The sequence below is a fragment of the Carcharhinus amblyrhynchos genome, chromosome 15, assembly GCF_965287045.1.
Source record: "Carcharhinus amblyrhynchos chromosome 15, sCarAmb.v2.hapA, whole genome shotgun sequence".
Classification (NCBI taxonomy): domain Eukaryota; kingdom Metazoa; phylum Chordata; class Chondrichthyes; order Carcharhiniformes; family Carcharhinidae; genus Carcharhinus; species Carcharhinus amblyrhynchos.
In genome coordinates, this window is record NC_137338.1 from 61200733 (window position 1) to 61216446 (window position 15714).

At 44.2% G+C, this 15714-nt stretch overlaps 1 protein-coding gene across 1 annotated transcript in view; it reads left to right on the plus strand.

Annotated features, from left to right (window-relative positions):
- The first annotated feature begins 3798 nt into the window (after window positions 1-3798).
- The window catches only part of grpr (gastrin-releasing peptide receptor), a 61586-nt gene continuing 49670 nt past the window's right edge, over window positions 3799-15714 (plus strand). Inside the window, exon 1 of the mRNA XM_080203308.1 lies at window positions 3799-4434. Within this exon, the coding sequence (XP_080059434.1) occupies window positions 4031-4434 (404 nt within the window). The 5' untranslated portion in view covers window positions 3799-4030. The remainder of the gene's footprint in view (window positions 4435-15714) is intronic.

Below are 15714 nucleotides of genomic sequence, written 5' to 3' on the forward strand. Positions count from 1 at the left end.
AGTTGGTGTGCATTTTGGTGATAGTGACCACAATTCGGTTACGTTCACCTTAGTGATGGAAAGGGATAGGCATGAACCTCGGGCCAGTGGTTTTAGCTGGGGGAAGGGTAATTATGAGGCTATTAGGAGAGAATTAGGAAACATAGGTTGGACTAGGAGATTACAGGGATTGGGAACGTCCGAAATGTGGAGTTTTTTCAAGGAGCAGCTACTGCGAGTCTGTGAAAGGTATGTCCCTGTCAGGCAAGGTGGAATTGGTAAGGCTAGGGAACCGTGGTGCACCAAAAAAGTTGATTCGTTGGTTAAAAAGAAAAAGGAGGCTTATGTTCGGACGAGACGTGAGCACTCGGATAGTGCACTAGAGAGCTTTAGATTGGCTAGGAGGGAGTTGAAGAGCGAGCTAAGAAGGGCTAAAAGAGGACATGAGAAGACTTTGGCTGATAGGGTTAAGGAGAATCCTAAGGCGTTCTATAGGTATGTCAAGAACAGAAGGTTGGTTAGGGCAAGGTTAGGGCCAGTTATAGACGGCAGAGGGAAGTTATGTGTGGAACCGGAGGAGATTGGTGAAGCATTGAACCAATATTTCTCTTCGGTGTTCACGCAGGGGGACATGGATATAGCTGAGGAGGACACTGGGTTGCAGGGGAGTAGAATTGACAGTGTTACAGTTGATAAGGAGGATGTGCTGGATATTCTGGAGGGTCTGAAAATAGATAAGTCCCCTGGTCCGGATGGGATTTACCCCAGGATTCTCTGGGAGGCAAGAGAAGTGATTGCAGAGCCTCTGGCTCTGATCTTCAGGTCGTCGTTGGCCTCTGGTATAGTACCAGATGATTGGAGGTTAGCGAATGTTGTCCCATTGTTTAAGAAGGGGAACAGAGACTTCCCCGGGAATTATAGACCGGTGAGTCTCACTTCTGTTGTGGGCAAGGTTTTGGAAAAAATTATTAGGGATAGGATTTATAGTTATTTGGAGAGTAATGAGTTGATTGGAGATAGTCAGCATGGTTTTGTGGCGGGTAGATCGTGCCTTACTAACCTTATTGAGTTTTTTGAGAAAGTGACCAAAGAGGTGGATGGGGGTAAGGCAGTGGACGTGGTGTATATGGATTTTAGTAAGGCGTTTGATAAGGTTCACCATGGTAGGCTTCTGCACAAAATGCAGATGTATGGGATTGGGGGTGATCTAGGGAACTGGATTAGGAATTGGCTAGCGGATAGGAGACAGAGGGTAGTGGTTGACGGTAAATATTCATCATGGAGTTCGGTTACAAGTGGTGTGCCTCAGGGATCTGTGTTGGGGCCACTGCTGTTTGTGATTTTTATTAATGATCTGGATGAGGGTATAGTTGGGTGGATCAGTAAATTTGCTGATGACACCAAAGTCGGAGGTGTGGTAGATAGTGAGGAAGGGTGTCATAGTTTGCAGGAAGGCTTAGACAGGTTGCAGAGCTGGGCCGAGAGGTGGCGGATGGAGTTTAATGCAGAGAAATGTGAGGTAATTCACTTTGGTAGGAATAACAGATGTGTTGAGTATAGGGCTAACGGGAAGACTTTGAATAGTGTGGAGGAGCAGAGGGATCTAGGTGTATGTGTACATAGATCCCTGAAAGTTGGGAATCAAGTAGATAAGGTTGTTAAGAAGGCATACAGTGTCTTGGCGTTTATTGGTAGGGGGATTGAATTTAGGAGTCGTAGCGTTATGTTGCAACTGTACACAACTCTGGTGCGGCCGCACTTGGAGTATTGTGTGCAGTTCTGGTCCCCACATTACAGGAAGGATGTGGAGGCTTTGGAGAGGGTGCAGAGGAGGTTTACCAGGATGTTGCCTGGTATGGAGGGGAGATCCTACGAGGAGAGGCTGAGGGATTTGGGGTTGTTTTCGCTGGAAAGAAGGCGGCTAAGAGGGGATCTTATTGAAACATATAAGATGATTAGAGGTTTAGATAGGGTGGATAGTGATAGCCTTTTTCCTCTGATGGAAAAATCTAGCACGAGGGGGCATGGCTTTAAACTAAGGGGGGGTAGTTATAGGACAGATGTCAGGGGTAGGTTCTTTACCCAGAGGGTGGTGAGGGATTGGAATGCCCTGCCTGCTGCAGTTGTAAATGCGCCTAGTTTGGGGGCGTTTAAGAGGTCTGTGGACAGGTTTATGGACGAAAAGGGATTGGTTTAGGTTAGTGGGTCATTGTTGTTGTTTTTTTTTAACTGGTCGGCGCAACATCGTGGGCCGAAGGGCCTGTTCTGCGCTGTAATGTTCTATGTTCTATGTTCTATGTTCTATATAAATACTATGACCACCAGAACAGGTCAGAGACTAGGAATTCTGTTGCAAGTATCTCACCTCCTAACTCCCCAAAAGCTTGTTCACCATCTACAAGTCATAAGTCATGAGTGTGATGAAATATTCTCTACTTGTTTGAATGAGTGCAGCTTCAACAACACTTTAGAACTTGACGGTATCTAAGGCAAAACAGCCTGCTTGACTGACTTCTCATCCACCAACTTAGACATTCACTCCCTCTATTACGGATACACAGTGGCAGCAGTCTATACCAGTTACATGATGCATTGCAGTAACTCACCAAGACTCCTTAGTCAGCACCTTGCAAACCCACAACCTCTGCCACTTAGAAAGACAAGAACAGCAGACACATGGGAATACCACCATCTGCAAGTACTCCTCCAGGCGACACACCATCCTGACTTGGAAACATATCACCATTTCTTTACTGTTTCTGGGTCAAAACTGTGGCACTCCATCCTTAAGAATACTGTGGGTGTACCTGCATCACATGGACTGCAATGGTTCCAGAAGGCAGCTCACTTTACTTTCTCAAGGGCAATTAGGGGTGGGCAATAAATGTCAACAACATCCAGTCAACAATACCCACATCCCATGAATGAATGAATAAATAAAGAATGGTAAAATAAATCTGTCAGGTAAAAGGGAAAGTTTGGCCTCTACAAATCACTCTGGTCTCTGGAGCACACATTCCCTCAACATCTGTCAAAAATAACACAGATATTTTTATGTAATATTTATTATGAAACGTCCCTAGGGGGCCTTACACGGGATTATTTGTCAAGTAAAGTTTGACATAGAGCCATATAAGGAGACATTGACTGAAAGTTTGGCCAAACAGATAAGTTTTAAGCATTGTTTTAAAAGAAGCGGAGAGAACTGGAGATTTTAAGATTAGGAATTCCGGGAGATTAGGGACGTAGGCAGCTGAAGTGGAAGGGAGGAAATCAGGGAGTTACAAGAGGCCAGAATTGGACACAGATATTTGGGAGGGTCGCGGGGCAGGAAGAGATTAGAGCGATAGACAGAAGCAAGGCGATGGAGAGGTTTGACAGACAGGCATTGCTTCGAATGTAGAGATCCTTCTCCACCCTCTGTCCACATACAACCTACTCCGAATATACTATGTCAATAATTTCTCAGATAGGTCAGCGCAGACTCCCATATGGGAGGATTAAAAGGAAGATTTAAATGTTGGGTTGGGGGAAAGGCATTGAAGGAAGAGACTGCCAGAGAGTATATTGACTATGGAGGGAGAATAACGTATCTTCAAGCTCTCCTGCAGCCTGGGACGCTGCCAGTTTAGTGTGTGTAAGGGGGAGGGTGGTGAATAGCTGGCTCCTTCGGAAGCCGGTGATTTATTTCTCCAGTAGGTGGCTGGTTGCTCCGTGCATGAGGATGAGTTTCGCTGCTCTCAGTGTCAAGTTCCTTCATGCACCCCCGATTTAAACAGCGAGAAGTGACGCCAGTGCGGTAAAGGCTTTGCACACGTCTGCTAGCCCGGGAGCTCCCAGTTTAAATGTGGCCGCGGCTACTGTCCTAGCCACACTGCAAACAACAGGAAAAAGGCGGAGAGCAGGCAATGGGAGGGGGAACGGAAAGACACCGAAAAGCTTCACCCAGTTGCTGCTGCTGACACCGGGAAACTCGTCTCAGTTGAGAGGAACACAACACCCATGAGCTTGTTTCCCAGAACTTCTGTCTATTCTCCAGCCAAGGAGCACAATGACCGAGGACAACTTCTCCCACCTGGATTGGGAGTTACTGGAGTTGAACCAGTCCCTCCTCAACGGCAGCCTGGCACTCGAGCCCGATGCCCAGGGCTTCCCCTTCCTCTATGCCGTCCCCGCCGTCTACGGGCTCATCATTCTGGTCGGGCTGGTGGGCAACGTGACGCTCATCAAGATCTTCTGCACGGTGAAATCCATGAGGAACGTGCCCAACATCTTCATCACCAGCCTGGCACTGGGAGACCTGCTCCTGCTGCTGACCTGTGCCCCGGTGGATGCCAGCAAGTACGTGTCCACCGAGTGGCTGTTCGGTCAGGTGGGCTGCAAACTGATCCCTTTCATCCAGTTAACCTCGGTGGGGGTATCCGTCTTCACCCTGACAGCGCTGAGTGCCGACAGGTAGGTTGACCTCCTCTCCACCCCACCCCATCTGAGGATGCCTTTTCAACCCTAGCTTCACCCAAGTTTGGAACACTTCGCTAGATTCAGAAGGCGGATAACTCCCCCTCCCGGGTGCTGTGTACTTTTCTGCCCTAGGTAATTTCAGTCTGGCAAAGTGTTCAGTTAAACTAAACTACCGCAAGTTTTTAGACTTCACCCCAGCTCCAGTGTTTTCTTTGTATCAAATGTTATGGTGATGTGTTGTATCATTCAGGTAGGAAGCATTGGAAGGCGGGTGCTGGGGAAACTTGCTGGAGGAGTTTGGAGAGGATCCCCAAAGATCTCCACACCTCTGGTCTGAATGAAGGCGGTGTGTGTATTTGTGTGGGAGAGTATTGTCCCGGACTGGAGTCTGGGGCCGACTGACAGTGGGTGGGTGATATTATGCTTGCGGGATAATAGGAAACCCTTCAAATCATATATTCATCTCCTGTATATTCATTTCAAAAATGGGCCAGTGGTGAAATTTCAAAGCGTTGAATGGAAAACGACCCCATGTGAATATAACTAAATCGAATTCCCTCTAAAAGATTTCCCATTCCGCTGGTGCAGTGGTCGGAAGCGGCTTGGTCACGGTTTAAACTGCTTGAATCCATGACCTGCACTCAACAACCTGATCATTCTCTGCCCACACTTCCAATTTACATTACAAACGTTTGTCGAAGTTCCACGTTGCATTATTTGCACTTTGCCATGGCAGGACAGGTGAAGCAGGCGTGTTGTTTTTTGGAGTGATGGAGCAGCAGTTCCGGCTCCCCAGCAAGTTTCCTTCAATCAACACTTGCTTGTTCACAGGAGCCACTGTGACTGCCACTCACCCCTACCACCACCCTCGCTACAACAAAACCAACCAATAAAATCAGTTATTGTGATTTAATGGTGACACCGGCTCAGTCTGATGCACATGTTTACAAAGCTGAAATATGGATCAAATCATCCATGCTTTGAAGAGAGAGAGAGGGCGATTGATGCAAACGCCTGTGTAATTACGAGGTTATGTAATTACATTGACTCAAGCTCCGGCAGCTCCAACAGGTGTTTTCATGTTGTTTTGGTTGCTGTCACTGGGCCAGATGCAGTGGACAGGTTTGCCAGGATGTTCTATCCGTCAGGAGTGGAGATTCAGGGCAAGGTGAAGTCAATGGTATGTTCCAAGGGCCAAAAGCAGACCATGCTGGAAAATCTCAGCAGGTTTGACAGCATCTGTGGAGAGAGAATACACCAAGGTTTGAGTCCGGATGACCCTTCATCAGCGTTCTGAAGAGTCATCCAGACTCGAAACGTGAGCTCTGTTCTCTCTCCACAGATACTGTCAGACCTGCTCAGATTTTCCAGCACTTTCTGATTTTGTTTCGGATTCCAGTATCCGCAGTCATTTACTTTTATTTTGGTATTCCCCAAGGGTCTGTGCGGCACCGGCTTTTATTTATCACATACTTGCACGGTTTGCCCAATAGAGTCAAATTTGCTGAGAACACAATATTCCCGTGTAGTTCTAGCTGAAATCTTACATTGGTTTAGATGCTGTGCATAATTTGATCATATAATAATGTAAACACAGTGGAAACAGTGCAGTATAGATTCATTGAGAACTTGCCGAGTGCAGATAAGCAGTGAAATCTCAGAAGCCAAGATTCTTCCCACCGGAATGAGTGAGGCGATAGCCGATAAATTTGAATGGTTATGATAAGAAAATTAGATTTTTTTAACATCGCCAGTGAGATGGTGTAAAAAGCACAACTTTTAGCTTAGACACGAATAATAAATAAACTTTAAAAATAAAGGAGGGCTGGGGGACTTTAGGGAGAGGTTATTTGCTTGGATCATTCTCTGGTCAAAGTAGAAACTGTGAGCGCTTTAACTATAAAGGGAATTAAATAGTTGCTGAAAAAAAATAGAGTATGGTACAAGAAGTAAGGACGGGCAGAGGATCTTGGCATTTTCAAGCTAACATCATCAAAGCAATCGAAGATGAGCGATAAACAGCCTTGTCTGCCCCCTCATTCAATAAGAAAGGGTTGATCTTGACTTTATGTAATGGTCCAAAATAGGCAATAGGCAAATGACTTATGTCTATCGAAGTCAATGGGACAGCTGCAAAACAGGCTGTTGGTTCCTGTTCCGCTCTCGCACGAGATCAAGATCCATCCGCTAGCTGTGACTTCCTCAGTTGTTGACAAGACTGCATTTATAATCATGATAAGCATACTTGTTCATTTTATCCACATTGATTGACACTTTAATGACATCCCTGTTTGGTCGCAATATCTTGCAAAGGACAGACAGGCTATCAAAACAAACATTCCACCCTTTCCTCATGTGATTGAAATAAAGCATCATGACAGAGTTTAATGGATTAAGTTATGCAGGCTATTCTGAACTCAACATTTGCTAAACATTTAATTCGAAACAATGCAAAAACATAACTTTGCTTCAATCAATATACTAGAGAATTCACTTTCTTTTCAAAAAACAATTAAAGTTTGTTTATTAGTATCAGAAGTAGCTTATATTTACACTGCAATAAAGTTACTGTGAAAAGCCCCTTGTCGGCATCTGTTCGGGTACACCGTGGGAGGAAACTGGAGCACCCGGAAGAAACCCATGCAGACACGCGGAAAACATGCAGACTCCGCACAGACAGTGACCCAAGCCAGGGATCGAACCCAGGTCCCTAGTGCTGTGAGGCAGCAGTGCCAGTATGCCATGTCACCAAGTAGCATCATTAGCACGTTGTTACATAAAGACATTGCTCCTCATGGCACAGATACATATTCCTGGTTTAAGCAGAGAAATACTTCAATTACACATTTAGCGTCAAAGGGTTTCAGGTTTATATATGCATTTGCGTGAAAGCAATGATCTCTCTCTAGTTGATGATCTGACTCTCCAGCAGATTAAATATCTAGTCAGGAGACTTTCTCTGGTAGGTGGTCCCCCCTCAATTTAGATGTACACTGGGCCGTTTAGCTGCCAGGAACATTACAAATGTACTTTTTCAATGCGCAATGTTTGAGAAGTGTCACTGCCATCTGTGCTATTCGGATATTCGCAATGAAGAGAGCTCTGCATGTGTGTCTTGAGCTTGCACGCAACAAGCTCCTTATCATTTAAGTTCAGCTTGAAGTGCAGTGAATTGCACAGTTTGAATTCTGTAGCTGAATCTCGCACTGCTAAGACCATGCCCACAGTTTGAGTTCCACGAAATAGGAACAGAAAACCTGGAAACACTCAGCAGGCGAGACAGCGTTTGTTTGGAAATAGAAAGTCTGATTTGCTGAGTGTTTCCAGCCTTTTCAGTTTTCAAACGATTTTCCTTTTGCTTTGTGTCTGACTTTTAAGATTTCACTCCATTGATGGCGACATGCAAACACGAAAGCTACGATTATGCGGCAAGGGGATGGTTACTTTGAACATATTTATTGGTCTGGGATGCATAATTTAATTAAGACACACACAGCAACATTGCGCACAAGACTGTGTGACTGCGCACGGCGAGGAACTGCTGAGTGAATGCAAACAACGCATGTGAAATTCATCCCGGCAGGTAGCTTCACACTGTTTTGGATATGCACTGACTGCGGTGTAACTCTGATGACAGAGGGCATCGTGCAAATTAATTTTAAATCTTTTCGTCCACTTTTCACAAATATTAAGAAAGGAGTTCGTCAGGAAGCTTGGTGCGACGTACAATCAGCAGTATAGCTTGGTTGGTTGGATATCTTGACAGATATCCATCTCAGAGTAGTATATACCTAATGGTCTTGATGATACAACAAAGGGCTTCTTGTCTTATCTGAACCCTGCTCCTCAGGCTAAGCGCTGTGGAAACTTTAGATGCTGCAATTTTTTTTGAAGCATATGCACTTATAAGAACATAATTATGAACTAGGAGCTGGAGTAAACAGTTTAGCTGTTGGAGCCTGCTCCCCCATTTAATACAATCATGGCAGATCTCATCTTGGCCTCAAGTCCACTTTCCTGTCCATTCTTCATAACCCTTCAATCTCTTACCAATTACAAATCTGTTTATCGCCTCCTTAAATTTACTTAACGTCCCAGCATCCACTGCACTCTGGGTAGTGAATTCTGTAGATTCATGACCCTTTGAAAGAAGTAATCTCTCCCCTGTTTTAAATGTGCTATCCCTTAACCTAAAACTATGATCTCGCATTCAATAATTTCCCCACAGGAGAAAGCACCTCTACATTTGTTTTGTCAATCCTCTTTGTTATCTTATATACCTCAATTAGACCTCCTCATTCTTTTAAACTCCAGAGAGTATAGGCATAAACTACTCAACCTCTCTTCAAATGATAACCCTTTCATAGAACTGTGGAATCCCCACAGTACAGGAGAGGCCATTTAGCCCCCTCAGGTCTGCACCAACTCACAGACAGAGCATCTTACTCAGGACCTCTACTCCACCCTATTCCTGTAAACCTGTGCATTTACTATGGTTAATCCCCCTAACCTGCATACTTTTGGACTATGGGAGGAAACTGGAGCACCTGGAGGAAATCCACACAGACATGGGAACAACATGCAAACTCCACATTGACAGTCACCCAAGGCCAGAATTGAACCCAGGTCTCTGGCACTGTGAGGCAGCAGTGCTAACAACCATGCCACTGTGTCACCCTCTGGAATCAATCTAGTGAACCTTCTCTGAACTACCTCCAGTGCAACTACATCTCTTCTCAAGTGTCAGGACAAAAACTGTACACAGTATTCTAAATGTGGTCTCATTAATACTTTGTACAGTTGCAGCAATACTTCCCTACTTTGATACTCAATTCTTTTAGCAATAAATGCCGAAATGCTTGATGCTCAGGTGGAAAGGGGGAAGAGAAGAACAGGATTAGTAATTGGGGATTCCATAGTTAAGGGGATAGATAGGAGAGTCTGTGGGAACGAGCGAGACTCGCAGTTGGTATGTTGCCTCCCAGGTGCCAGGGTCCATGATATCTCTGATCGAGTGTTTGAGATCCTTAAGGGGGAGGGGAACCAGCCCCAAGTTGTGGTTCATGTAGACACCCATGACGTAGGTAGGAAAAGGGACGGGGATATAAAACAGAAATTCAGAGAGTTAGGGTAGAAGCTTAGGGCTAAAACAAGCAAAGTGGTTATCTCTGGTTTGTTACCTGTGCCACGGGATAGCATGGAGAAGAATAGAGAGACAGAACATTTGAATTCGTGGCTAAAGGGATGGTGCAGGAGGGAAGGGTTCAGATACTTGGACAATTGGGGCTCATTCTGGGGTAAGTGGGACCTAATATCTTGGGGGGGAAATTTGCCAATGCTATTCAGGGGGGTTTAAACTGATTCAGAGGGGGGATGGGAACCTGAACTGTAGCTCCAATGTACAGGAGGATGAGAATAGGGAGGTCATGGATAAGGTTTCTAGGTCACAGCAGTGTATTGGCAGGCAGGAGAGTGGTTTGAAGTGCGTATACTTTAATGCAAGGAGCATACGCAATAAGGTGGACAAACTTGCAGCCTGGATTGGTGCCTGGGACTTCGATGTTGTGGCCATTACAGAGACAGGGATAAAGCAGGGACAGGAATGGTTGTTGCAGGCTCCGGGGTTCAGTTGTTTCAGTCAGAGCAGAGAAGGTGGTAGAAGAGGGGGAGGCGTGGCATTGTTAGTCAAGGACAGTATTACAGTGGCAGAAAGGACGTTGGATGTGGACCTGTCTATTGAGGCAGTATGGGCTGAGATTAGAAACAGGAAAGGAGAGATCACACTGCTGGGAGTTTTTTATAGGCCTCCAAAAAGTTCCAGAGATGTGGAGGAAAGGATTGCAAAGATGATCCTGGATAGGTGCAAAAGTAACAGGGTAGTTGTTATGAGGGACTTTAACTTTACAAATATCGATTGGAAAAGCTATAGTTCAAGCACGTTAGAGGGGTCAGTTTTTGTCCAATGTGTGCAGGGAGGTTTCATGACACAGTATGTAGATAGGCCAACAAGGGGTGAGGCTACATTGGATTTGGTACTGGGTAATGAACCAGACCAGGTGTTAGACTTGAAGGTAGGTGAGCACTTTGGTGATAGTGACCACAATTCGATTACGTTTACCTTAGTGATGGAAAGGGATAGGCACATACCAAAGGGCAGAAGTTATAGCTGGGGGAAAGGTAATTATGAGGCGATGAGATGAGATTTAGGATACGTAGGGTGGAGTAGGAAATTGCAGGGGCTGGGAACATCTGAAATGTGGAGCTTATTCAAGGAGCAGCTACTGCGAGTCCTTGATCAATATGTACCTGTCAGGCAGGAAGGAAGTGGTTGAGCAAGGGAACCGTGGTGTACTAAGGGAGTCGAATCTCTGGTGAAGAGGAAGAAGGAGGCTTATGTAAAGATGAGATGTGAAGGCTCAGTTAGGGCACTGAAATTAGCCAGGAAGGAGCTAAAGAGAGAGTTAAGAAGAGTTAGAAGAGGGCATGAGAAGACTTTGGCAGATAGGATCAAGGAAAATCCTAAAGCTTTCTACAGGTATATCAAGAATAAAAGATTGGTTAGGGCAAGATTAGGGGCCAGTCAGAGACAGCAGTGGGAAGTTGTGCGTGGAGTCTGAGAGATAGGAGAGGCACTGAATGAGTATTTTTTGTCAGTATTCATGCAGGAAAAAGTCAGTGTAGTCGAGGAGAATACTGCAATACCAGGTAGTAGACTAGACGGGATTAAGGTACATAAGGAGGTGGTGTTGGCAATTCTTAAGAGTCTGAAAATAGATAAGTCCCCTGGGCCGGATGGGATTTACCCTAGGATTCTCTGGGAGGCTAGGGAGGAGATTGCAGAGCCTTTGGCTTTGATCTTCATGTCGTCATTGGCTTCAGGTGTAGTGCCGGAAGACTGGAGGATAGCAAATGTTGTCCCCTTGTTCAAGAAGGGGAGTAGAGACCATCCTGGGAATTATAGACCAGTGAGCCTTACTTCTGTTGTGGGCAAAGTTTTGGAAAGAATTGTAAGGGATAGGATTTATAATCATCTAGAGAGAAATGAATTGATTAGGGATAGTCAACACGGTTTTGTGAAGGGTAGGTCATGCCTCACAAACCTTATTGAGTTTTTTGAAAAGGTGACCAAAGAGGTGGATAAGGGTAAGGCAGTTGACGTGGTGTATATGGATTTTAGCAAAGCGTTTGATGAGGTTCCCCATGGTAGGCTATTGCAGAAAATGCAGATGCATGGGATTGAGAGTGATTTAGCAGTTTGGAGCAGGAATCGGCTAACTGATAGAAGACAGAGGGTGGTGGTTGATGGGAAATAGTCAACCTGGAGTTCAGTTACAAGTGGTGTAGCTCAAGGATCTGTTTTGGGGCCACTGCTGTTTGTCATTTTTATAAATGACCTAGATGAGGGTGTAGAAGGATGGATTAGTAAATTTGCTGATGACACCAAAGTTGGAGGAGTTGTAGACAGTGAGGATGGATGTTACAGTTTGCAGAGGGACATAGATAAGCTGCAGAGCTAGGCCGAGAGGTGGCAGATGGAGTTTAATACGGAAAAATGTGAGCTGATTCACTTTGGTAAGAATAACAGGAGTACAGAATATAGGGCTAATGGAAGGACTCTTCGTCGTGTTGATGAGCAGAGAGATCTCGGGGTACATGTGCATAGATCCCTGAAAGTTGGCACCCAGGTTGATAAGGTTGTTAAGAAGGAATACTGTGTGTTAGCTTTTATTGGTAGAGGGATTGAATTTCGGAGCCGTGAGGTCATGTTACAACTGTACAAAACTCTGGTGCGGCTGGACTTGGCGTATTGCGTAACGTTCTGGTTGCCGCATTATAAGAACGATGTGGAGGCATTGGAAAGGGTGCAGAGGAGGTTTACCAGGATGTTGCCTGGTATGGTGGGAAGGTCTTATGAGGAAAGGCTGAGGGACTTGAGGTTATTTTCATTGGAGAGAAGAAGGTTACGAGGTGACCTGATTGAGGCACACAAGATGATCAATGGATTGGATAGGGTGGACAGTGAGAGCCTTTTACCTCAGACGGTGATGGCTAACACAAGGGGACATAGCTTTAAATTAAGGGGTGGTAATTATAGGACGGATGTCAGAGGTAGGTTCTTTACTCAGAGGGTAGTAAGGTCGTGCAATGCCCTGTCTGCAGCAGTTGTGAACTCGCCAACTTTAAGGGCGTTCAAATGGTCAGTGGATAGGCATATGGATAACATTGGAATAGTTTAGGTTAGAGGGTCATTAGATTGGTTCCACTGGTCGGCGCAACGTCGAGGGCCAAAGGGCCTGTACTGCGCTGTAATGTTCTATGTTCTATGAAATTCCATTTCCTTCATTATTACTTGCTGTACTGGTTTACAATTTTTCTGTGATTCATGCACAAGGACACCCAAATCACTTTGCACCAAAGCACTCTGAAGTTCTTCTTCATTCAGATAATAAGTTGCCTCTCCATTTACTGACCAAAATGGATAACTTCACACTTACCCACGTCAAACTCCATCTGCCACATTTTAACCCATTCACATATACTATCCATAGCCATTTTTACATTTTTTATTTCTTTATCGCAACTTAATGTTGTCTATAATTTTGGCTATAGTACCTTCTATTCCTAGATCCAAGTTATTAATATGGATTGCAATTAGCTGGGGCCTGATGATTGAACCCTGTGGCACACCACTAGTTACATCTTGCCAACCTGAAAAATAACCATTTTTCCCACCTCTCTGTTGGTTAGCCAGCTTTCAATCAAACTAACAAAATACCCCTAACCATGTGATCTTACTTGTGTATTAATTAACCTTTTATGCAGCAGCATATCTGAAAGTCCAGATACACTACATCTACAGGATTCCCATTATCCACTTGACTTGTTATATCTTTGAAGAACACTAGCAAATTAGTCAAACATGATTCCCTTCACAAAACCATGCTGACTCTGATGGACTGTGTTTTAACTTTCCAAATGTCCTGTTATTACTTCCTTCATAATGGATTCTAACAATTTCCCAACAACAGATCCGTAGTTGCCTACTTTCTGCCTCCCTCCCTTTTGAATAAGGGCATTATATTAGCATTTTCCTAATCCATTGGAACCTTTCCTGCGTCCAGGGAATTTTGGAATATTATAACCAATGAATCCATCATTTCTGCTGTCATTTCCTTAAAGACCCTAGAATGTAGGCCATTAGGCCGTGGGGACTTGTCTGCTTTCAATCCCAATAGTTTTCTCAGCACATTTTTCCTGTTGATGACAATTATTCTAAGTTCCTTCCTTTCTATTACCTTTGCATTACCTATTACTATTGGGATGGTACTAGTGTGTGCTCCACCCTGAAAACTGAGACAAAATACTGATGTAGTGTCTTTGCCATTTCCATGTTCTCCAGTGTTAACTCCTTGGTCACATCTTCCAAAGGGACCAACATTCACTTGGGCTACTCTCTTCTCTTTGACATAGCAAAGTTTGCTATCCTTCTTTATATTCTGTGCTAGTTTTCTTTCATGATTTATCACAGTTATTTTTAGTAACAATTTGTTGATCTTTAAAATGTTCCCAATCTTCCAGCTTGCCACTGGCCTGCACAATATGGTATGCCTTCATTTTTGTCTTTATGCTACCTTTAACTTCCTTGCTTAGCCATGGATGCTTCTTCCCCTTCTAACTACCTTTCTTCCTCTCTGAATAATATTTTAGTTGGGATGAATTGAATATCTCCATAAATATCTGCCACTGCCCATCAACTGTCCTATATTTTAGCATTCCTGTCTAGTCCAGAAAGGATGTCCCGAAGCATGGTACATTGGGGAGACCATGCAGACGCTACGACAACGGATGAATGAACATCGCTCGACAGTCACCAGGCAAGACTGTTCCCTTCCTGTTGGCGAACACTTCAGTGGTCACGGGCATTCAGCCTCTGACCTTCGGGTAAGCATTCTCCAAGGCGGCCTTCACGACACACGACAGCGCAGAGTCGCTGAACAGAGACTGATAGCCAAGTTCCGCACACATGAGGACGGTCTCAACAGGGATCTTGGGTTCATGTCGCACTATCTGTAACCCCCGTGACTTGCCTGGGTTTGCAAAACCTCACTTACTGTACTGTCTGGAGACAATACACATCTCTTTAAACTGTGATCAGTGCTCCTTCCACTCACATTATCAGCCACTTCAGGTCTTGAACAGCAGGTTAGGTGTAAGGATTCACATTCTAATCAGTAACCTCTAAACTGTCTGTGCTTTATATGCTCTGTCTGAGGCCAGAACTCTCCATTCACCTGACGAAGGGACTAACCCCGAAAGCTTGTGAGTATATTATCAAATAAATAGGTTGGACTAAAACCTGGTGTTGTCAGACTTTTTACTGTGTTTACGCCAGTCCAACGCCGGCATACCCACATCAGTCCAGTAGGGCCAAATCTGTACTCATGCCTATGTAATTAACTTTGTCTGGGACTCTAGTTTCTCACTCTCAAGCTGAATTTGAAATTCTCGCAAGCAATGATTGCTTTTCACTAGAGGATCCTTAACTACGATCTCATTAATTAATCCCCCCTCAATACACAATTCCAGAATAGCCTGCTGCCTGGTTGGTTCCACAACATATTGCTCTCAGAAACAATCTCTAATACATTCAATGATCTCAAAGCGATCCCTGTCAATTTGGTTAATCCAGTCTACAGGCATATTAAAATCAGCCATAATTATTGCCATACCTTTCTCACAAGCCCCCAGTATTTCCAGGTTCATAGTGTGCCCCAATGTAGAATGAATGTTTGGGGACCTATAAGTTACTCCCACCAGGGACTTCTTTCCCTTGTTATTTCTTATTTCTATTCAGAATGACCCTGCATCTTGATCTCCCTTCAAGCATCATCCCTTTTAAATATATTTAAATATATTGCCCAATTCATGTTTGTTTCTATTCTGTACTGTCTTCTATTATGTCAACCCATTTCCTTTATTGTAAATATACTAATGTAATTTGGGTAGGACATTTGCAGTTCATTATAAAGATTAATAAATTGGCTTACACATTGAAAACCTGCATAGGCAACTTCTAACAATAATCAGAGTGAAGCAATTTCAAACTAGCAATGAGAATTTGTAAAAACATACAGAAAACAAACATATTGTTACTGCAAATCCTAAGTACATTTATTACAGTGTGGAGAGTTTGTAAAAGCATGTGTAAGATATACAAGCACATTTTATTACTTCAACTATCTTTAAAGACCTGATAATATGTTAGGATTTTCT